The sequence below is a fragment of the Marmota marmota genome, unplaced genomic scaffold, assembly GCF_001458135.2.
Source record: "Marmota marmota marmota unplaced genomic scaffold, marMar, whole genome shotgun sequence".
NCBI classification, from domain to species: domain Eukaryota; kingdom Metazoa; phylum Chordata; class Mammalia; order Rodentia; family Sciuridae; genus Marmota; species Marmota marmota.
The window spans coordinates 4,188,671-4,213,213 of NW_025999991.1; the positions used below are offsets into that span (position 1 = coordinate 4,188,671).

A 24,543-nucleotide genomic window follows, 5' to 3' on the forward strand; every position below is an offset into this window, starting at 1 on the left:
GGCGCCGGACCCGAGCGAGCGCGGTGGCGTGTGTGCCAGCGCAGGGCAGTGGGCAATCGGGGGCTCCCAGCCCCACTTCTGGAATTGGGGGCTGGTAGGAAGAGGTGGTGGGACCGGGCTTCGGCCGGGAGAGGCGCGTGGCTGAGAGGTCTGCAGGGCCGGCGCGGAGCCCGCCGGTGCCGCGGTGCTGAGAATCGGGACGCCGGCCGCTCCCAGAGACGCTTTTAATTTTCTGTGTGCCTTGGAATAAAGATACGTTTGCAATCAAACAAAGTAAACTTATGTCTGCTTCAAGGTGAAACATCCGATGTTCCCAGCCACGGCAGCAGCAGTTTACCTGGAGATTTTATTTTTAACCCCCCAGGACCCACAACCTAGCGGGCTTGAATGAATGGATTTTAAGTAGTTAGTGCCCTGAAGAGTCAGCGCTGTTTAGAAACATGAATTGCATTGTTTACCAGCTTTCACAGGTAAAACGCAGGAAACCCTGTGCAGTCTCGGATATTTTCCACCTTCCAGTCCAATTCCTCCTCAATTCTGCCTTCATGGATGTGGGAAGGTTCAGGATATACCCTGCTCAAAGGAAAAAAAAAAAAAAAGCGGCTGGAGGATGTGGACTTTGCCTTTTGGTTCCGCGTCCTCCCTCCTTTTTTCTTCCTATATGCTGGCTCCTGGCATTTGACTTGATAGGTATTCTCAGGAGAAGGTAATAATCTGGAGTTTGCAAGAGCTCTTCACTTCCAGGCTGGGTAATGATCGGCCAGGTTATTCTCTGAACCTCTTTTTTGGGACTCTATTCAGCATCTCTTTGAAAATGCTTTTTCCCTTTTTTTATATTTTTATTTTTTAACATTCTGACTTGATAGCAAGTACTTACCCTTTGCCCCTTTTCCTTACTGTGGAAGACTGGTCAGCCTTAAGTCCCTCCTCCACCCAGGGGCACACCCTCAGGGTGTCACCTGCCTCTCTCCCATAAAAGGCCATCTGCAGGGAGTGGCAGGGAAGGGATTTGGGTGCCTGGCTCAGCACTGGGTGTTGTGTAGACCAGGTCTGCAGTTCCAACCAGATTCTTGGTCACTTTCCCTTCCTGTGTTTTCCTGCAGTCTTGCTTTAGAGTTGAAAAGGTGCTCTTTTTAAGGTCCTCGTCTAAAGGCAAAATCAAGGGTCTTAAGTCACAAGGTCTTCAGAGGAAATCCTACTAGTTCTCTCCATTTTGGCTAGTTTTCAGGCAACTTTGTGTTTTGTTCTGCTTGTAGAAGTAATCATGTGATCTTATTTAAAAGTCATGATACACTCTGAAAAACTGGGAATGTTATGTCATTTCTGAGTTTGTTGCAGTTATTATTATTGTCTCTTAAAAATATGCCATTATGAGAAAAAGGCTAATGGACACATTGGAAGTATGATGCAGGCATTGGAAGTTTGAGGACAGTACCTCCCCTTATTTCTGGTATAGCTAGTGTATTTGTGTACTTTCTGTTTCCTTGCTTAATAAAGGTAGATAAATAAGTGACCTGCTGCTGAGATCACCTTTCGATGTTTTGTTTATTGCCCTCATTATTGGAAGTGAAGATTATCTATTTCAGACCTCTGACCTCTTGTAGTTCTAGACATAGCATTTACATCTGTGGTCCCCAAGTACTCTTGTAAAATTATTCCTTTTACAAGGAAGAAATTTCTAATATTAGCATATGTCCTAAAGGGAGAAACTTTCTTAAATGACTGGAGTGATTGAAATAATTTAATAAAAAGGTATTAAAAGAGAAGCAGTGGTGGGACTTGTGTTCTGTTGTCCTGAGAGTGAGATGGCTGTAATGTTTGTGAGTCATTTGTGGTGCAGTTTGGCATGTTGTTTTAGCTGTCAGTGAAGGTTTCAGGACTCAGGGCACAATTTTCTTAAACTGACATCAGGGTCTTTGTGGATGATCCACACGACATCAAATTCTCCTTGCTTGGGACAGTTGTTTCTATCAGTAGATGGCTGTTGGTCTTGTTGATGTTTCCATAAAGTCATTAGGCTCTCAGTTCCCACACCTCACACAGAGGATGTCAGGAGGTGTTAATAAAATCCATTTACTAGCAGTTTGACCAGAGCAGGGTTAGAATTGCCTCTAAGTCTTATTCCTCATATGTGGCTAGAGTGGGGATAATAAGCCATTTTACAGTTGTAGGAAGAATATTTCTATATATTATTTTATTTATTTATTTGGTACCAGGGATTTGAATCCAGAGGCACTTAACCACACAGCCACATCCCCAGCTCTTTTTATTTTTTGTTTTGAGGCAGGTCTCTCTGAGATGCTTAGGGCCTTGCTAAGTTGCTGAGGCTGGCTTTGGATTTATAATCCTCCTGTCTCAGCCTCCTGAGCCATTGGGATTACAGGCATGTGTCACCGTGCCCAGCTAAGAATATGTTTATTTAAAATAGTAAACATAAGAATATGTTTATTTCAAACTCTTTCTGCCTGCTTCTATTTTCCACAGAGTTAGGCCCTCACCTTTCTACGCTGTGTTCTGACTCCCATCTTGGACATGGTGGTTGTTTCCTGCAGTGCCCTTCAGTGGCTCTTTGTGTGGTTGGTTCTCCCTTAGATCTTCCTCCAGCAACAGTACCTCAGAGAAGCCTTCCCTGACTACCTCAGGGTCCTTTCAGTAATCCCTAGTAGTCAATTTCACGTTTCTTCTGTCACATTTACTGCTGTCTGTAATTTTTCTGTGTACTTGAGTCTAGTTTGTCCACTCAATGCATGTTGTGTGAGGGCAGCAGGCCTGCCATGGGCTGTCTGTCCTCTTTGTGTCCTTAACATATCCTGAGGGGCTTGGCCTCTGAGGAGCGACATGGTATATAAAAAAGGGAATATATTTTCCAACCTATTAAGGGCAAAGATGTTCTGTGTAGATCTTAGAAAACTGTTGGTGTTTGTATTGCTTTATTGGTTGTATTGCTTATTTATATTGTTTATTCCTGTGTTAGCTGATTTGCTCAGCTGAATAAATCACAGCACTAGTAAAATCAAGACCCTGTAATAAGTGGCCCACACAGCCCTACACAATGTGCAGCCTCAGGGTGTCTGAGTTGACTTGGGATTCTACTTGGCTCTCCATATGGGTGCACGTGGAAGTGTAGTTATTTAGTGTTTGGAAAGTAACCATTGCAAAGGACAGTTTCCTTGGCATTAGCTTACATAGTTTAGTAAAGCAAAATCTCAGGTATCTGGAGCTCCCTGGCATCTTCAGTTTTCTGATGTAGAGTCAAGCAAGAAGGAAAAATTGATTTGGAATTAGACAAGCCGGAGACTTAGATGACTTTGATTGCAACCAGTGCAGGCAGTCTCTCATGGAGATGCAGATGTATGTATGAATTTTAACACATGAATTTTGTAGACAGGTTTTGTTTATTTTTTTTAAGCTTTTATATTGTTTATATATAAAATAATAGTAGTGTCTTCCTCAGTATGAAAAATTGATATATATGTATTGATATATATGTATCTGTCTTTATCAAGCTCCTGGAATACACAAGTGTTAATAGTAATAATTAGTTTAAGATATACTAGATTAGTCAAAAGGAGTATTGTAGTTAATTAGCAATCCCTTGGGTTTTCTTGTCAAAGAAGTCCAGTGTGGAAAAAGGGTGTGAGACCAAAGGGACAAGAAAAACAAATAAAAGAGGAAAGCAGATGGGCATTCATGGAGTGTTACTGGTGGTGCATGCTACTAGGGTGGGGCGGATTAGGCCTGGCACTGGTGACCACTGGAACAGAATTTGGCATTGGGGCCTTTGTAGTTTTTTGGTGCAAGATCTTGCAGGCACTTGCCTTCTGTCTCTTCTGCTCTGATGATGTTGATCTGATGCTGTTTTATTGCTCTTCGTGGTGTCCACGTTAAAATGTTTTCTTGAAATTATTGAAAGGGCACCATCCCTGGAGATTGGGGGTTGATTAACCTATTTCTCCAGCAACAACTTCTTGAATAGTAATAGAGAGAGGGAGACAGCCAGGATACTTCTGATAGCTCAGTGGCCTCTGAACATTGTAAACCCCAGTGGTCTGTGGCATACTGAGATTTCCAGCAAGTAAATTTGGTCCTCTGAAGGGGCCATTCATCTAAAGATAGCAGTTTTGTGACAGTACAAAATTATATTTAACATATACACTTGTGCTTAATAGATTTTTTATAAAAACTCCAGTAGTTTAATATTTAGAATTATTTAAACAAGCCATATTCAGTAAGAGCTCCAAGGGTCCATTGTTTGCTGCTGCTTATGGTTGTACCTGTGGTAGACCTTACTCTGACCACACTGTTAACATGCTGGAAGGTTGAGGCTGCAGTGTTAGAACACTTTTAAATTAAGATGAATTTGGGCTGGGGATGTGGCTCAAGTGGTAGCGTGCTCGACTGGCATGTGCGAGGCACTGGGTTCGATCCTCGGCACCACATAAAAATAAAATAAAATGAAAGTTTTTTTATAATTTAAAAAAAATTTTAAATTATAAAATTTTTTTATAATTAAAAAAAAATTAAGGTGAATTTTCATTGGTAGACTTAATACTTTGTATGCATGTTACTTTCCTTGTGTAAATTTTGATTTGATCTTATCATAATGAAGGTGTTTGTTAAAAGTTAAGTTTGTTTTTGAAATATTATCTCTTGACAATAGTCATTTTTGTCTGTTGACATGGCCTTTAAAAAGTTCAAAAAAAAAAAAAAAAGGAAAAAATTTATCAAATATCCCAGTCTGGCAGAATGTATAAACAGGTACCAACACCCATAATTGTATTAGGATTTTGGTGGTTTTATACATTTGCAGAATTGCCACAGTTTAGAGCTAGAAGGACCCTTATTGATTGTAGCCCATCTTCATCCTTACACAGCTGGAGAGGAAATTGAGACTGGAGAGGTTATACAGTTTGCCTAAAGTTACATATCATAGAACACTAGCCGATTTAAGAATGGGGTCTCATAGACACAGTCTTCTTGCCCTTGAGACCAGATGTAACAACTTAATTGTGGAAGCTGGGCATTTGGATTTGTGACTTCATGGAGGATGTTGCAGTGAAGCTGACTCTTGGAGAGTGCCTTGTGTTTGACTGGGGAGAGATACAGAAGGCAGGGTCAGGATCTGAAACAGGAGGAGCCTGTGCCATCAATCTGGAAGTTCTTTTCTCCTGTTTCCATGGTGGGGCTCCTTGTTTTTGTTTTAGCTCATCCTCCTTGCCCCTTCCTGAGAGAGATGGTGGGAGGGGTGCATCTTATTTTAGACAGTATGGAATAGTTTATGTGCAGTGACAGATTAACCCTGGAATCTCACTGTGGAATGAAGGTTTATTTCTTGCTTTCCTAAAGTCTGGAATGGGCTGGTCTTCCTTTGCCTTAGTCCACTTTTACCTGCAGGCCTTCTCCTATTGCTCCAGGTTTAGGGTGTGGGTGCAAGCGGGCTGAGGGGTTACACACTGTTAGTCCTTTGGCCAGAATCAGGCTTGTGGTGCTACTGGGATGCCAGGAAATGGGGATGACCACAAGAGAGTCACTGAGCCATAAACGAAGGCACATTTTCTCTTGGAATTTCGAAGACATTGTTCCATTGTCATCTTTGGGTCAGGTGCCATCTGCTTCCCAAGCATTTGTGTATCTTTTTTTCTTCTCTTTCTAGACATTTTTCAAGACCTTGGTATTATCTCTGAAATACTAAAATTTCAACATGGTATGCTTAATTATTGTTCTTGTCTTTTTTGGGATGTACCAAACATTTCATTGATCACTTATTTGAGTCTGTAAACTTGTGTTATTTAGTTCCAGGAAAATTTAAACTTTCATTTTTTTTCTTTCTCCTTTATTTTCTTTCTGAAGGTCTTCTTCACTGGCTTTAGTAACTCCTGAGTTGATCCATTGATTCCTTTTTTAAAAAATATTTATTTTTTTAGTTGTAGTTGGACACAATACCTTTGTTTATTTGTTTATTTATATGTGGTGCTGAGGATCAAACCTAGGGCCTTGCACACGCTAGGTGAGTGCTCTACTGCTGAGCCACAACCCCAGCCTCCATCCATTGATTCTTTTAGCTCAGTTTTTCATGTTGGTCTTTTTTTTTGGGGGGGGGGTATTGTTTACTTTTTCTTTCATTGAATTTTTAATTCTGACATTGACGGTTTGTTTTCTTACAGTTCTCCCTATTTTCTCCTTGCCCCTTTTAAAATAAGAATAGCATCTAACTTGCTTTAGATTTATGACACCTTTTCTAAAACTTGTTTTTGGTATTTTCCGGTAGGCCTTTGGATTTTGTTTTATTTAAAAAAATTTTTTGTGAGAAATTATATCACATTTATGCATGATAAAATGCATTCTACTGTCTTGTGTAACTAAAACAAATAAACAAATTAATTTTTAAAAGAATATGGAATAATCTCAAAAATAATTTGCTGAATAAAAGAAGCTAGCTATATGCTGAGTTAAAAAAAAATATTTTTTGTGATGCTGGGGATTGAACCCAAGGCTTTGTGCATACTAAGCAAGTATTCGACCCCTGAGCTGCATGCCAAGCCTCGACTTAGATTTTAGTTTCCTCCAGTTTGTCTAAGCCAACTTACAGTGTTATCATTGACTGTAATTTGCTTTCCAGCTTTCATTGTCTGTGTGTCAGGGTGATAGTGGAGATCAAGAAGTACATGTTTAATCAATATCTTTCTCTTTTTCTTTTTTAATAGTTTTTGTTTGGTTTGCCAGCATAGGTGAATATTAAAACCTTTATTTTGAGGGAAGCCAAATGTAATTTTTCTTTAAATAATTGTAATGAGTTTTCATTTCATGATCTCCTGAAGCCACATCTATGTTACTGATCTCTGGTAACTTAATTTATGAAATGCCTACTGATCTATAGTGGGTAACATGAATTATTTGAAGTTGGGTCTTTTTAAAAACAGAGATCTCATATTTGGGAATTCACTCATGATTACTTTTGACACTCAAGTTTTATTACAAAGGAAATAATCCTTCTATTTTGTAAGGTCTTTATGTTATTTACTTAATAGGACTCTTATTAAGTTGGATAGTTATTGCTATCTAAGATCCCCTATAGTTCTAATGATCAGTGAATGAGGTTTACATTGGCTCTTAATGTACATTTAATAATAAATCTTGCATGAATTACCTTTTACATCCCAAATCTGCACTAAAACCCCATTCTTAATTTGGGTAGCACTTCAGAAAATGAGAATATTATTTTTAACTGAAAGCACATATTCTCTAGTGCAAACTAAATGAAAATATCTTATATATTCATATACAGAAGCATTTGAATAATTAACAAATTGCTTTTTAAATTGGAGCTTTTGTATTACAATCTTAAGGTTCAGAGAGCCGTCAAAGCAATTTTGTTACTTTTCAAAAGTTATGTACATATTGCTTTTCAGAAGTTAAGATTTTTGTTTTAACAGTATATTTAAGAGATTTTTATATGTTTCAATCTTGAGAATGAAAACTGATGAAGGACTTCTTCACAGCCCTATTTGCTATAGTATCAGACCCTGAGTCAACACAGAAATAGCAAACCATCTCTTCTTTGGACTCTGTTAATAGTTCACATTTTGTCAAAAATTCTTAAAGGCTCCTTTCTGCTTGGTAGATTAATCAGTAAGTTATACTTTCCCATAGGCAATGAAAGTAGTAAGGTTTTTAAGGAATTTGTAATATTTTTCAGCTAAAATATTTTTATTAGCATTTGTTAAAATGTTAATTGGTTTTAATTTGTAATTGTCAGTTATGTTTATATATAGGGAAACTGTATTAAAATAACTACATTTAAAATGTTTCACATTTCTTATTCTAGAAGTCAGGATTTATTACATTATTTCAAAGGGTCACCTGATTGTACCTTAGTCAATAAGGTAGGGAGAGTGTCGGGATCGTTTAAGGATCTTAATAAGTTGGGGGTGCTATATTTTCTTTCATTCCTTTTTTTTTTTTTTATGTTACTGAATATTGAACTCAGGGGCATTCTGTCACTGAGCTACATCCCTACCCCTTTTTAGTTTTTGAAACAAGTCTTACTAAATTGCCTTGGCCAGCCTTGAACTTTGTGCTCTTCCTGCCACAGTCTCAAATAGCTAGGATTACAGGCGTGGGCCCCTAAACCTGGTTGGGTACATGTACATGATTTTCTTTATCAGTGCTTCCGAAGTCGTCACTGATTTCAGATTGAGTGAACTATCAGTTTGTCAGAAATGTTTAATAGTTATAGAAAACCCAGTCTGAAATACACAGTGAAGAAATAAGCCATTTTTATTGCTACTTGAACCAGTTCTCTGACATGAAAACTCTTTCTCTTCAGTTCTGATGCTGTCTAGTGTTAGAACAGACCCCGCAGGTGGAGGGCTTGGTGCACAAGCCTGCCTCCACTTCAGTGCCAGTTGCAAGTCCTGGGCTGCTCCTCCTGACTGGCTGGCTGTAAGTCAGGAGTTCCCATGGCCTCCTCCTCAGACACAGCAGTTTACTAGAATGGTTCATAGGACTCACTGAAACACTTCACTTTTATTTACTGGTTTATTACAAAGGATACAATTCAGGAACAGCCAAACAGAAAGGTGCACAGGGCAGGGTAAGGGCTTCTGTGCCCTCTTAGGTACCCCTCCCTCTCACTGCTTTCCTGAGTCCAGAGCTTTCTGAATTTGGTCAGAGTGTTTGCACCTTCTGTTTGATCTCCATCTTTCCCCTTCTGCCTCTGCTGTAGGATGGGGCTGAAAGCTCCCCCACTGTGATTGCTTGTTCTTTCTAGGAGCCCCACTCTAAATCACCTCATTATTGTAAACTCAGGTGTATTTGAAAAAGGCTTGTTATTAATAACAAAATATACTTAATGTCACTTAGGAGATTGGTGTCAGGAACCAGAGACAAGACCAAATATTTCTTAAAATATACTTCTTTTAGTAGGTAAGTGCCTAAAACAGATGTAAAAATGTATACATTAGAAATTCAGTATGTATCTATACAAAAAAGTGATGTGTTGGTACATAAGTGCACTGCTTTTTAATTACACTATGTAAAAATCTGAGGAGAGCTGAAAACTTACTTTATAGATTAAAATCTTATAAGCTGGCTCCATTAACAGTTTTTGGTCATTGAAGTTGTGAACATACTTCACATTCACTTTAACAGAAATGTATTGAGCATAGTTACAGTGAAAAATGCTAAGAAATGTTCACGGAAAAGTCCTGTGCAGGTTAAATAGCTAGTTCTCTGCAAATTTTTATTATTTTCATTGAATCAGATACTTTTAGAATTGGACATGCTTTAGAGATTAATCTCATTTTATATGGGAATACAGACTCAGAAAGGAGATTCACTACTATCGTCCTGCAGACTTAGGTAAGAACTACCCCATGTTTTGGTTGTCAGTAGCCTACAAAGTATGAGTGAACCATTAAAAATAGCAAATGTAAATTCATTTTAAATTTATTCAGTTTTAAAATATGTGGGAACTTTTAAGTCCATTTTCTTAACTTGGTTATATTTAATTTTTGTATCCACCTTTGTAACCAGGCAAACATTTCCTATTGCTTTTCAAAGAAGAGCTTAGTGTAAGATCTGTAGGCCCTGAAAGAAGTCAAGGCAATTTTATTATGTTTATTATACATCAGTTATTTTTACTTTTATGTACTTGTCAAGAACTATGAAGGCCTAAGCAACTGAGACCCTGTCTCAAAATAAAAATGGGCTGGAGGTGTTGCTCAGTAGTTAAGCACCCCTGGTTTCAATCCCTGGTACCAAGAATCTTCTGTTTTACCTTACATGTAAGCTAACATGTTAACAAATTAACTTGCTAAGTTTCATGGATGCTGGCAGAGATCATGGGATTCCAGCATCAGAGAAAAAGGGCTTTATTACTCAGGGTCGTAGCAGTAGCCAGTGTCAGCATCTGTCCCAGTTCCCTGAACACTGGTGCCATTTGGAGAGAAGACTGAACCACACCAAAGGAGAAAGCAAGAAAACGAATGAGGAGGCTGTGACGGTAACACAGGTGATAGAGGACAGTTGTCTGGGTAGAGTCGTAAAAAGTGGCTGGGTTCTGCATGTATTTTAAAGGTAGATGAGAGTGAGATTTGTGACATCTGGATGTAAAGTATCACAGAAAGGAACCAAGGTGATTTTGGACTTTTTTTTTTGTAACAGGGATTGAACCCAGGGGTATTTAACCACTGAGCCACAACCCCCAGCCCTTTTTTATTTTTTTTATTTTGAGGCAGGGCCTCGCCGCCAAGTTGCTCAATCTGGCTTTGAACTTGTGATCCTCCTGCCTCAGCCCCTTGAGCCACTGAGATTACAGATGTGTGCCACTCTGCCCCGCAGATTCTAATGTCTTGATCTGAGCAGTTGGAAGAATGAAGTAACCATAAGTGGAAGTAGGAGATCTTGCAAGCAGAGCTGGTTTGAAAGTGGGGTGGGTAAGACCCGGAATTTAGTGCTGAACATGCAGTTTCAGACACCTATAAAACACTCAAGTGGCAACATCAAGGAGGGATTTGAATATTAGTCTTGGATAAAGAGATAAGAATTTGGGAGTGGGTGGCACATAGATGCTGTTTAGCACTATGAGAATGAGTGAAATTATCAGGTAAGTGAATATAGATGGAGAAGAGAGGACCAAAGCCTGAGAGCTGCAGAGCTCCATGGAGAGTCTGAGGGAAGCCTGCAGAGGAGTCTGAGGAGTGACCCTGAGCGTGGTGTCCTTGCAGCAAAGAGGTCAAATGGTGTCAGGGAAAGAGGAGTGGCCAAAGGAGCTAAATAGAGCATTTAAGAAGGCTGAGCACTGATGCTGGAGTTTCTTTGTGCTGGATGCGGAGAAAGCTCTGCTGTGGCTGCAGGAGAAAACCAGAGGGGAGCCATTTTAGCTCCCTGAGTTCACACAATTCTCTCCAGGTGTTGTGCTGCTAAGGGGGTTAGAGAGATGGAACCACGGCTGGTGGGGGAGTGGGGTCAAGACTAGTTGGCTTTTATGTGAGAAACAGGAAAATTGTTAGGAGATGAAGTTTGGGGCGGCTGCCTTCAGAAAGGAGCTGGGAGGAGGTAGATGTGGAACAGATGTCACCAAGTGGATAGATGTACTGGGCGGGTCCAGTTTCTTCTTGATGTCCTTGGTTTTCTCAGTGATGTTGGAATTTGGGCATCAGCTGAGGCTGAATATGGAGAGCAGGCATTACAGTGTAAGGAAAGGTGATGATGATGTGGAATGGTCAGAATGGAGTGGGGGAGTGGATCAGGGAAGTGCAGTCTGATCTCCAGGCAGTATTGAGGATCCACCTGAAGAGTGTGGTTGTAAATATGAAGTGAGAGCAGTCAGGGTGGTTGTTTCCCATCAACATTCATCAGTATGGGTGGAGGCCTGGTGAAGGCAAGGGTTGGGTTTAACTAGTGCTGTGTTTTTGCCAGGAGTGGAGCGGCACTGGAGATTTGGTATATGCCAGGGAGTGGACACAGTAATTAATTGTGGAATATAGTTAGGAGGGTAGAGTGTTATTCAAAAGTTGTTAGGTTTATCATTCTTATTATTTAAACTTTGAATATTTAAGACCAGTTCCTGACTACATGTATTTGTGTGTGTCTATGTGTCTCTTTGTCTATATCTATATAGCTCTACACACATACACCAGTATGAAATTGTCATTTCAGCCTTGCAGAAAATAATTTTTACATGGAATAAGGAGGAGGAGGCTGTCTAGGTCCTAATAAAGCAAAAATAATAGTCTCATCTAATATTTATTATTTGGTTGTGATATAACTAAAAGCCAAGTAAAGCATTTTGCTTTAACTTGGTGGATTTACTCAGCCATTCCTTAAAGCAGTTTCAGAACAAAAAAACCTGTAGACTTTATTCTTATAAACACACTACATGTTCAATGCAGAATATTGTCCAAATGAAATATTAAAAATTAACATTTGTGAATAATTTGTCATCCCGTTAATAGTTCTGCTGTACTTCTTTCTGATCCAATTTTCCTCCCTATTCTTTCTACATAATTGAGACCACACTTTACATATAATTTTGTTTCCTGTGTTTTTGCACTTAACAAATGAACAATATGAACTTTCCCCATGTTATTTATAACTGTACACTTATCAATTTTCTTGGTTCCCTAAAGTTCCATTGTGTAGATATGCAAGGATTGTGTTTACTGTTCTCATAACTGTTGGGCTTAGGATGTTCTGATTTTTTAAACTCTTTTTAAAATCACAATACAGGGAACATTGTTATGGTTTGATTTCATATTATTTCTTGAAGATACATAAAATAGCATTGTTAGGTGAAAGTATGATTTTTAAAAGTTTCATATTGTCAAATTAATTTTTGCAATTAAGGTTATATTCAGCAATGAATATCATTAGAAACATTACTGTCCAGGTGCAATGAAGGTCAGTATTTTTCTATGAATGTGTTAAGCCAGTTGGTTATCCATGTGGAGAAAATTAAATTCCTACTTCATACATAAATCAATATTGTATTAACTAGGGGAAAACAAAGCTTTACTACTTTTTTTTTTTTTTTTTTAGTAGGAAATACACAAGAATGTGTATTTCAGTGTAAGAGAATTTTCTTCAGGCAGTAAAAGGGGCAAATAATAAAAGGAAGACTGATAAATTTGACTGAAATGAAAAGGAGAAACTTGAGTTTCTCAGGTACTACCCCCCATACACACACATGCATAATGAGGCATAAGTACTATGCAGCTATAAAAAAAACAAGATGATCCGTGTGACCTGATGAAGGTCTGAAATGCACCAGCCCTATCATTCATTTCTTTATATATGTCGGCAGCATATCAGGTTTCCATTTGCTCTACATCCTTAACTTCACGTGATATGCTGTTTTCATTTTAGAGAGAGTGTAAAGAATGGAATCTCCTTACAGTTTTAATTTATATTTCCCTAATGACAAATAGTTTAAAGACCTTTTCATGTGCTTTTTAAACCATTTGTAAATCTTTGGTGAAAGCTCTACTCAGGTATTTCACTCTGCGTGCATTTGTGTTTCTGAGAACTGAACCCAGGGCCTCTGGCACATTAGCCTATGCTCTGCCACTGAACTAGACCTCACCTTTTGCTCATTTGTAAAATTGGGTTATTTGCCTTAGTCAAGAGAGTTCTTTATATAAAGAACTTGGTCCAAGTCCTTTGTCAGTTATAGTTTGCAAATATTTTCTCCAAATCTGTAGTTTGTCATTCTTTTAATTGTTTGTTTTGAAGCATGAACATTTTTAATTTTTTAAAAATTAATTGAAGTCTCATAATTTTTAATGTAATATTGTGCCTTATGATATTACCTTTGAGAACCCTCTGCCCAAACCAACATCACAAAAGTTTTCTCTTTGAAATTTTATAGTTTTAGCTCTAACATCTAGTTCTGTGATGCATTTTTAATTAATTCTTACATATGGTGTGAGGTAAGGATTTTTGTTTGCTAGCAATTCTGTTGTTGGAACAAGATTTATAGACACATAGTTGTGTTAAGCTTCTCTACATAAAAAATTATGTCAGCTGTGAATGAAGGTAGTTTTATGCTTTTTACTTTCCAGTTTGGATGCATTTTGTTACTGTTTTTTCTGGCTTAACCCCTCAGTCCAGTGTCCACTGGAGGCGGTGAGCACAGGCTTCCTTCCTTTGTTCTCACTCTTGGAGCAGGGCATTCAGTCCTTTGATTGTTAAGTATGGGGTTTGCTGAGGATTTTCATGAATGCTGCAAAAAGCATGATGGTGGCCTATGCCTACACACTGTACTGTAGTTGCTGACTCCTGGAGTAATGGGTTCAGCACATCACATTTACTGTAATTATTGATGTTTTAGATTTATACCTATTGTTTTGCTTTTGGATTTTTAAAAATTTATTTCTTATTTCTATTTGTTCCTGTGTTGCATTCTTTTGTGTTCAGTGCACATATTTTAGCACCAGTTTAATTCATCTTGTGGCTTTTTTTTAAAACAATATTTTTGGAGTAGTTTTCTTTGCGATTCTTCCATAGATCACTGTATGTATTGTTAGTTGTCACAGTTTACTTCAAAATAATATTGGTTCTGGTAAGATGTCGACATTTGGCTTTAACTTCCTCTGTTGCTTCCTGAATTCCTTCATGCCATTTCACAATATTACATCTGTGTGTAACGTGTTATGACTTCAGTAGTGTTATAGTTATTGATTTATACCATCTCATGTCCCTTAAAGAAGAAGAGATGCAGTATTTTGCATTAATGTATGTGTTTATCATTTCCAGTTATCACCAAAGGTTACTGTCTTTGAATTTGAAGCACTTCCGTATATACATATATATATATTTTTAATTATTTTTATTTTATATGACGGGCCTGCTAGCAACATATTTACTCAGCCTCAGAGGAATGTGTTTATTTCATGTTTAATTTTTCCTGGTAACCCTTGCATTGTTTTGAACATAAAATGCTTGGTTAACAGTTTTTTAAAAAATTTTTTCAGCACTTTTAATGTGTCCTTCCTCTGCCTCCGTGGTTCCTGCTCCCTTTGTAGGGGTGCTTCCCTCCGCCTTACTCAGGGTCACTAGTTTCTGTGCATTAAGTGTCTTAGTTTGGGGTATGCTGCTTATGTCTTCTGTGCTGAAAGGGTTGCTTTTGGTGGTTTAATCCAGCTTTATACTTAGCTTTGGGGGAGAGGATTTATGGACCTCCTAACTCCATCATGCCAGAGGTGAATCTCCCTAGGCAGATGCTGTTCTCATCTGCATTTCCAGATGAGGAAACCAGCCATGAGTATCCAGGTCATTAGAAAGTGACAGCTGCAGTGTGAGCTCAGGAGAGTGGCCCCAGTGCCATCAATCCCTAGGCTGCTATTCACTGTGCTTCGTGTCATAGTAGCACACATCATGTTCCAGCTTTTCAGCTGACAGTGTAAAGAATGGAATCTCCTTACAGTTTTAATTTATATTTCCCTAATGACAAATAGTTTAAAGACCTTTTCGTATGCTTCCTTCACAGTATGAGTGGCTTCCTTGTGACTTTGAGCAAAGTATTAAACTATCAAAAGTTTGGTTTGTTTTTCTGTAAAATGGAGATGAAATAGTCTCTGCTAAATGGAGTTCTTATGAGCAGCAAAGAAGGTAAATGTACATTTTTACTACATTCTGACCTCCGGGGGTGAGAGTTACAATTTTACAGTAGAAACACATTTCTGAGTCCACCCCTATTTTCGACCATTGTTTGCAGCTTGAGTCTTCAGACTTTTCCAGGAAGTGTAGTGTTTTGTAATTGTCAAGACAAAGTTGTGAGCTGGAATGATAAAATGAGGGAGACAAAGGATGCAAAGAATTGGGCAAAATTAAGGAAATCTGTGGAAATCATAGTGAATGATGAAAACCACTGCTGTACAACATGAACTGAACTTAAGGGCGCCATGGTTTGGGTATCAGGGAAGTGGCTGGATGAAGTTTTTGTTGCTGGTGGCACAGAGAGCAGAGCCACTGGAAGAGCCCCAAGTTGTGGTTGACGAGGGAAGCAGAAGACTGGACGAGTGTGGGACATGGAGGCAAGGCATGAGGGGAGTTTCTCTGTCGTGAAGTTAAGCACTGGAAAGACTGGAGAGCTGATTACCTCTGGCTCTGAGGAACTCAGGTTCTGCCTTTCCTGATACCAGGTGATGGACACACAGATGCGTTCCTGTATCTAGACTGCTGTATTTTCTTTAGTAGGTATGGAAGTGGGTAGTTGTTTTGTAGTAATGTTAAACTTGCTCAGTTGTTACAGAAAGAATTAATGAGAACAGGAACTTCAACTGGGCTTGCTGATCCCTTTTTGAATTCTTTAGAGCTGTATTCACTCTGTGAATTAAATGCTCTGACACTGAATGTGCACGTTTAGGTGTACAAATGTGCACACAAGTAGGATCATCTCTGTGTTGTTTCATAGCTTGCTTTCTTGAGTCAAGTATATTGGGACTTCTATGTGTTTGACATTGTGGTCATCATAATTCAGAAAAGTAGGCCACTAATTTTTAATGTGGATTGTTATTTCCTTCAATTTAGGTTAATTTCATATTTCTTATAAAATAAATTATGCAGTCAAAAGTGTGTGTATTGATTTAGTGGGCTCTAGAATCCGTTGATCAGTTGTAGTTTTAAGCAAGTGGCTTCATCTGCCTGTGCCTCTGCTTTCCCATTTGTACACTGAGAATCTTAGTACCACTGCTAGCTGCAAATACTTCTAACACATGCATTATTTTAAGGACACCACATGCAGTAGCACATTTAACTCCATCTCTAACCCAAGAGATAGGTACTATTATTCCTAAGATTATCCAGATCCTAAATGAAGCTGGGACTTTAATAAATACAGACAGGCGGTTCCACAGTGTCATAACTGGCTCCTGCATAGTGCTGAGTTTATAAGGTGTTGTAGATCATGAAGCTCAGTAAGACACAATATCTTCAGAAAGCTGAAATCAAGGCCTGGCACATATCAGGCCAGTATGTAGTATGTATTTACCCTTATTAGGCAAATTATCAAGTAATACAACTTTAAAAAATAATGCTAGAGAGAACATTGTTGATCATATGTCAAACTTAATAGTAGCAAACTTAAATAATAGTAGTGAACTTAAATAATGGTCATATGTTCTTTATTGACAAGCAATTTGGTAAAACAAAACAGAAATATGAAAGAAAATTTCTGTCATGCTTGATTGTGCCATTGATGAAGCTAAAAATATTAATTTCATTAAGTCTTTGCCTTGAGTACACATCTTTTTACAATCCTTACCTTGAAATGGGTGTATTTAGAAAGCGCAACTGCACACTAAACAAGAAGGAAGGCTAGTGCAGGGGGAAGTGCTTGCTGCCACAGTTTGAGTTACTGACTGCATCTACTACCTTTTTCATGAAAAAAAATTACTTTTTCTTAAAAGAACAATTGAAAGACACACTATTCAACTTGTTTTAGTAGACACTTTGTAAATGATCAAGGTGAGCCTTGTGACTTCCCTGAGAATAGCCAATGGTATTGTTGCCAGTAGCACAGTTCAGACTTCTAAGCACAAGTCACAGCTCTGAGCTCGCCGTTGCGGTCACTGTGGCCCACTACCAAAGAGTGTTCTAAGGAGATCAGTGACATTCACAAACATGACTTTGTGATGAAATAACTAATAGATGATGTTACAAAATCACCCACGTGGAAAAGGTTGATTTAAGATGCACGATAGACTGTAATAGAGAAAATGATTTTTGATATGGTTGCAGATTTCGCAGTGTGATTAACCTTTTTTTTTTTTTTTTTTTTGCGGTGCTGGCGATTGAACCCAGGGCCTTGAACATGGAAGGCAAGCACTCTACCAACTGAGCTATATCTCCAGCCCTGATTAACTTTTAAGAAATTGTCACTTGTTGAGGTTTGGTATAATATCAAAGAACAATATCCACAATGATATGAAAAGGTTATAAATAAGATACAGTCCTCCTTTTTCAAGTATAGCTCTAAACTAGGCTGGATTTCTTCTTACACTCCAACTAAAACAACATGTTGTGAGATATTCAGTGCCGAAGCGGAGTAAGTCCAGCTGTCTCCTCTGAGTGGCAGAAGAGACTGAACATGTAAAGCAGTGCCATTTCTGTCGCTGCCTTCTGTAGTGGGGCAGTGTAGTTCTTTTCCCTGAAATGCTGTCTGTTAACACTTAATAAGTATATTGTTTGAAGATGAATTATTAATTAAATATTTTAAACTCTTCTATTTTTAATTTCTTGTAGGATAAATTTCAGTAGCTATAATCCACATAAACAAAGCTTTTCGTGTTCTTAATAAGTTTTAGGAGAGTAAAGGTATCCCGGGCCTGAAAGTTTTAAGAGCCACTGATGTAAGGGGTAGGAAGACAAACGAGGCAGTTAGTTCCAATTCTGGATCTGCTGTTTTCTAGTAGCAAATCATTTCATTTCATTGGGTGAATTTTAATTTAAGATAAATTTTAAATTTATTTGTAAAATGAGGATGATAAGGCCATTTTGCTGGAAGTAAGTAATTTGATTTGTCTTGATGTTTTGGCATTAGATGTTACAGCTGCCTGAAATCATTCCTTAAAAAAGAGTTCGTGATATATAAAGTTTACTCTAAGAATCTAAAACCTTTTTCCTTGAACCATTGTACATATTTTCAAACCATGTGTAAACTTAAAATTTTACAATTAGAAAAGCAGTAGAACTAATTCAGAACATTTACTTAAGCTTAAGACAGATGGTAATCCTATAAAAAGATGGCATATATTTTTGGAAGTGCAAACAGAAAAATAGATACTCTTAAAAATTCTAGAGTAATCTTTGCCTGGAAAATGTGTGAGAAATAAAAGACCATATGGTCTAATAGAAATTTATATAGTTTCTAATCTCTAGGATTGAATTTTATTTCTTTATTACTATTGAGGTACATATGGATTGGTAATTGAAAAGGAATAATTTTCAAGTAAGTAACTACCAACTGCTTCTCCTGTGGCTGCCAGTCTTGGTATGGATGTGATAGTGGGAAGCAGAACTGTTTGAACCCCACATTTAGCGGGGTTAACTCAAATCTGAGTACTTACCACCTTGGAATAGCTACTGATTGTGCTGTAAGGGCAGTTACACTTACCTAGTGATTGAGTAGAAGGTGGTATGTGGTGAGTTCACCTGAGGACAGCTTAATGTAGATGTAGCACAGTATTTGTCAGTATTTTATTTTTTTCTGTCTTATTAAAAAATACAGTATATGACAGTAAGATGGTTTTAAAGTTGCTTTATTTAACGGAGAGGGTATTGCTGATCCCCCATAGGTTGTTTGATCTGAGTGGTTCTTACCAAGTATGTGTTCATACAGATTCTAGCTATATGCCAATCCAATGCTATCTATAACTGAAAGCAAATATTTGTCAGATCTCTCTCCTCTCTCACCTGCATCCTTAAGTTACCACTCTTTCTAATGGGTTCATGTTATAATTTATCCCTTCATCTGTTTTTGCCTCTTGGATTAGGCGATCATAAATAATTTATTAGTCTTCAGGTAACCATACAGTACTGTGTGTGAAACAGGGGCTTAGTAAATGCAGAGTGAGTTAAGGATTGTGATCAAAGTTCAAGCTGTTGTCATTTGCCAGGATGCTGAGTGGGCTCAGGCACGAGGTGAAAGGGCTCAACCTATGGCATTTTGCCTCTCTGTGCTAGGAACTAGGAACGTGACAGTGCATGAGCCTTCCCTGCAAGAACTAGTGAAAATAAATGGATAATTTTCCAAAGATTATGGATTCTTTTTATTTATATATTTTTAAAGATGTTTAAATATTTAGAATGTGTGTAAGTTGTTGGAGGATGAGTTTGGCTGGTATTCTCTAAGTTCTATGTAGTGCCTCATGGATTGGCAAATAGGTAGAGGAAGGGAAGTAGTCAGATTTAGTGTTGAAGGTACACATGAGCACTGTTTCACACATAAGCAACTCAGTGAGACCCTGTCTCTAAGTAAACAATTCAACAACAACAAAATGGGCTGGGAATGTGCCCCAGTGGTTAAGCGCCCTTGGGTTCAATCCCCAGTGCCAAAAGAAAAAAAAAAAGGATAAAACAGAAAAGCAAGGTGCATAAAAAGGATAAAATAGGTGAGGTCTTGTTCTTATGTCTGTCGTTGAGGGGGTACAGGTGAACCCAGGGCCTCATGCATGGTGGGCAAGTCCTCTACCACTGAGCTACATTCCTGGCCCTTTTTATTTTATTTTGAGACTGGGTCTTACTAAATTGCCCAGGTTGGCCCAGTCCTCCTGCTCAGCCTCCCCGGTAACTGAGGTGATAGACATATACCACTGTGCCCGGCTTGTTCTTAAATATTATCCAGTATTTGCCACATGCCCACTGCGTAACAGGCAGTGATCTACCATGCAGGGTGTAATAGGAAAAAACTGAAAGAGCTGACATCTCAAGAAAAGACTGGTTGTTCTTCTTCAGAAACTAAAAGATTAAAACTGAGTAAAAGAAAACTTTGGTGGAAAGTTCTACTTGAAAAATCAAAATCACTTGTGGGTATTTTAATGTGTTTTGTCTTTTTTGATTTTTTTTTTTTTTTTTTTTATAGAAAATGGCTCCAGTGGTCAAATGAGGCTGGAAAAATATATAGATGCAGCACTGCGGCCTTTCCAGATATTTGAGTGTGATACTCCAGTGAGAAATTGATCCCTTGGATTAGGTAACTAGTCATAATGAAGAAAATTAGTCTTAAAACCTTCCGGAAGTCTTTTAATTTGAATAAAAGTAAAGAAGACACTGATTTCATGGTAGTACAACAGCCATCCCTAGCCAGTGACTTTGGAAAAGATGATTCCTTGTTTGGTAGCTGCTACGGTAAAGATATGACCAGCTGTGATATCAATAGCGAAGATGAGAAAGGTGGGAAAAGCAGATCCAAGAGCGAGAGCCTGATGGGGACCCTGAAAAGGCGACTTTCTGTGAAGCAGAAGCCCAAGGGCAAGGGCAGCACGCCCTCAGGGGGCTTGGCTGAGGAGGACACCTTCTCCTCCTCCTCGGCTCCTGTGGTCTTCAAGGACGTCAGAGCTCAGAGGCCCATCAGGTCCACTTCCCTCCGCAGTCACCACTACAGCCCCACGCCCTGGCCTCTCCGACCCACGAACTCTGAGGAGACCTGTATCAAAATGGAGGTGAGGGTCAAAGCTTTGGTCCACTCTTCTAGTCCAAGTCCTGCGCTGAACGGGGTTCGAAAGGATTTCCATGACCTTCAGGCTGAAACTGTGTGCCAGGAGCAGAATGGTTCCCTCAAGCGTTCAGATTCTCCCCACGGAGACTTGCATCTCCACCTGGAGGAACACGTGCCTGTAGTTATTGGACTTGTGCCTCAGGACTACATTCAGTACACCGTGCCTTTAGACGAGGGGATGTGTCCTTTGGAAGGATCGCGCAGCTATTGTCTGGACACTTCTTCGCCCATGGAGGTCTCTGCGGTTCCTCCTCAAGTGGGAGGGAGCTCTTTTGCCGAAGATGAGAATCAGGTAGACCAGGACCTAGTTGTTGCCCCAGAGATCTTTGTAGACCAGTCAGTGAATGGCTTGTTGATTGGCACCACAGGAGTCATGTTGCAGAGCCCCAGAGCAAGTCATGATGAGGTCCCTCCACTCTCGCCATTGCTACCTCCAATGCAGACTAATCAGATCCAAAGGAACTTCAGTGGGCTCACGGGCACAGATGCCCATGTGGCTGAAAGTATGCGCTGTCATTTGAATTTTGATCCTAACTCTGCCCCTGGGGTGGCAAGGGTTTATGACTCTGTGCAAAGTAGTGGTCCCATGGTTGTGACAAGCCTTACGGAGGAGCTGAAGAAACTTGCAAAACAAGGATGGTACTGGGGACCAATCACACGCTGGGAGGCAGAAGGGAAGCTAGCCAACGTGCCCGATGGTTCTTTTCTTGTTCGGGATAGTTCTGACGACCGTTACCTTCTAAGCTTGAGCTTTCGTTCCCATGGTAAAACACTTCACACTAGAATTGAGCACTCGAATGGTAGGTTTAGCTTTTATGAACAACCAGATGTGGAAGGACATACATCCATAGTTGATCTAATCAAGCATTCAATCAGGGACTCTGAAAATGGAGCTTTTTGTTATTCAAGGTCTCGGTTGCCTGGATCTGCAACCTACCCCGTCAGACTGACCAATCCAGTGTCACGGTTCATGCAGGTGCGTTCTCTGCAGTACCTGTGTCGTTTCGTTATACGCCAGTATACCAGGATAGACCTGATTCAGAAACTGCCTTTGCCAAACAAAATGAAGGATTATTTACAGGAGAAGCACTACTGAAAGATTGAGAACCCTGCATCTTGCACTTTGGGAATAAGAAAAAGAGATTGAGATACAGTTTACAACTTTCATTGCCATCAGAATCTTTTGCTGCCATAACTATTTTAATTTTATGTGTAAGAGTCAACAGTTTGTTAAGGGGTGGGGAAGTGTCTGCAAGGTGTCTTGGGTTTATTTTGGTTCTTTAAAAAGGGATATCTTGAGATTCTAGAAGTGTGAATTATCTTTCATTAGTGTGCCGAATAATCGCAATGTGAATTATCAGATTCTCCTTGATGCCCCCCCCCGTCCTTTGCTGCTATCCACTGTGATTTTTATGCATTAAAAGCACATTTCATGTGTCTTCAACCCTAAGTAAAGTTGAATGAAACTTACAGAATGAAAATTACTTTGTCTTTTTAAATGACCCATTTTCAAAAGTTACTGTTGAATGAACGTGTGATAAAACTATTTACATATACACTGAAAATGACTTTTTAATGTCATACTTCAAAAAGATTTATTTAGAATTATTAATTGACATCATCTTAGTTAATGGGATGCAAATTTGCCACATATCTTTACAACTTCTAAATTATTTTTAAGGTTGTGCTAATATTTTGGTTGTGAAAACTTTGTGTTTTTCTGTTGCCTTCATTTTCATCTTGTGGTTTGTCCATTTTAATAAATGGCCTTACATTTAAGAGTCATAAAGAGATATATACCACAAATTTAGCAATCGTGGCCTTTTCTGTCATTAAACCCGGGTACAAATTGGCATAGTGTAAAGACCTATAGACTGGAATAGTGACTACAGAAGTGAGATCAGTTCCCGTGAGAGCGCTGTGTTCATGTTGCCTGCACTGTTCCTTTGGTTAAATGTTTAATCTGTGATTTCTTTAGTTTAGTCAACACATTCTTGGGTGAACTTGATTGTACAACTAATTTTCATAAATGGACTGGATTCTCTTAACAATGTTAAAGTTTATTAAAAAAAAAGTTTGAAATTGATTTGAATAGAAAGAAAAGATTGCTTTAAAGTTGGATTTATATTTTTCTTTTATGTAGTCACAATAAAATGTGCTAGATTTGACTTCTCTTTTCTCCTGCCTCTAATAAAATCAACCCTTAGTGACTTGAGTTGAAAAATTTTGGAAATTGTGGAGCATCACATGAGAAAAAGATGAAAACAGAACTATAGATACACAGAAGCCTGCCTCCTGCAGGATCCACTGCAGTTTCGGAACAGGCTTTTCATTTATTTGTTATTTTCATTGAACCAAGTCTAGAGTAATTTGGCCTCTCGTTTTTTTTCTTTTTGAGTAAGTCAATGGGAAGGGATATTATGCCTGAGAATTTTTAGTTATTTTGGAATGTGGAGTGTTTGTTCACTTTGTAATTCTGCAACATAGTCTAATTTTCAGATTGTTCCATTCAGAAAACATTCCCAGCTAAACAAGCCTTAAAGCAAAATGCTGGACATTTCTTCCTGTGTCACTTTAATTCTTCCCGTCTTCCCTTCTTTAAAACACAAGGGTAAAGGTCTTTGGTCTATGGCTGGCATTGTCATCAAACATCTCTGTATCCTCACTTTTTTCTTAGTTTTTTGCTTTTTTTGTGGGGGGTGGGGGTGGAGGTGCTGGGGTTCATGCTAGGCACATGTTTTATCACTGAGCTACATCCCCAGCCTGTTTTTTTTTTTTTTTTTTTTTTTTAAGAGACAGAACTGAGATATTACCAAGGAAAGGCACAATGCCATATCACAGTGTTTGGTATTTTGACTTAAATGGGGAAAGGTACTTCATTTTGGTGGGACATTGATTGTACCTTGTTACAAAGACTCCTTTCATTTTTTGATGTTTTCACCTAATAAGATGGAATATGGCGTATTCTATAATAATATAATTTAAGTGTTCACTATAAGCTATTTGGATTAAGAACTATTACAGAGTTGTAACCATGTGATCAAATTGATGCAAGACATTTAACTATTTTTGCAAAACTATTTATTTTTAAACAATTTAAAATATATCTAGAAGTCCTTGTGCATCCATGTTAGATGGCAGGTATTGTCACAGTCACTTGTGCTGATGGTAAGTGTTGAGATGGCTTCTTTGTGTCTGTCTGTCCTCGGTGAGCTGGCGGTACAGAGGCCTTGGGACCACACCTACCAATCTCTGTGGATGTAGCCTGTCCCTGCATTTTCTCATAATGCCATGTGCTTAAAATATGCCTATGTAGTGTCAAGATTATTTTGACCTTTATCCAAATGTTTTTTAAATTGTATTTTGTGGTTTTTTGGAGGGCAAGTCAATACTGTTCTAATTTGGAAAAACAATTTTTTATGTACTTTGGTGTATTCATAATGCAAAATACCTTAAAGTAATATGCCCTATTATAATTCAACTTGAAATTGTTATGTTCTTATAGTATATAGATAAAAATCAAAGGATTTGCCAAGAAATTAAATTTGCAAACAGAAATGTGTATTGCAGAATTTGCTGCTTATGTGTAGAGAAGTACCTCTTTTGACCTAGGCAGTTTGACATAATGTGGAAGATTGGCTTTTCTGATACTGAAATGGTCTGGTAAAAGTGGAAAGGGGAGAAAGAGAGAAATCTTTATCCTATAGCTTGGTCTAGATTCTATTTGTTGAAGTTTGTGGATTCTGTTGAAAGGGAACTTAAGTGACATGGACCCAACTTGTAAGTGATTCTCAAGTATGTACTTTAAAAGAAATCAGACCTCC

At 38.6% G+C, this 24,543-nt stretch overlaps 1 protein-coding gene across 1 annotated transcript; it reads left to right on the forward strand.

Moving 5' to 3' along the window:
* The first annotated feature begins 25 nt into the window (after window positions 1–25).
* Window positions 26–22,887, forward strand: Socs6 (suppressor of cytokine signaling 6). The gene is made up of 2 exons (XM_015499574.2): window positions 26–470; window positions 20,084–22,887. The coding sequence occupies exon 2, from the start codon at window positions 20,208–20,210 to the stop codon at window positions 21,813–21,815; it is 1,608 nt and encodes a 535-aa protein (XP_015355060.1). The 5' UTR covers window positions 26–470; window positions 20,084–20,207; the 3' UTR covers window positions 21,816–22,887.
* Window positions 22,888–24,543: the final 1,656 nt, after the last annotated feature.

Coding starts and splice junctions, on each gene's coding strand:
- Socs6 (XM_015499574.2), top strand. CDS start 20,208: ATGAAGAAAATTAGTCTTAAAACCTTCCGGAAGTCTTTTAATTTGAAT.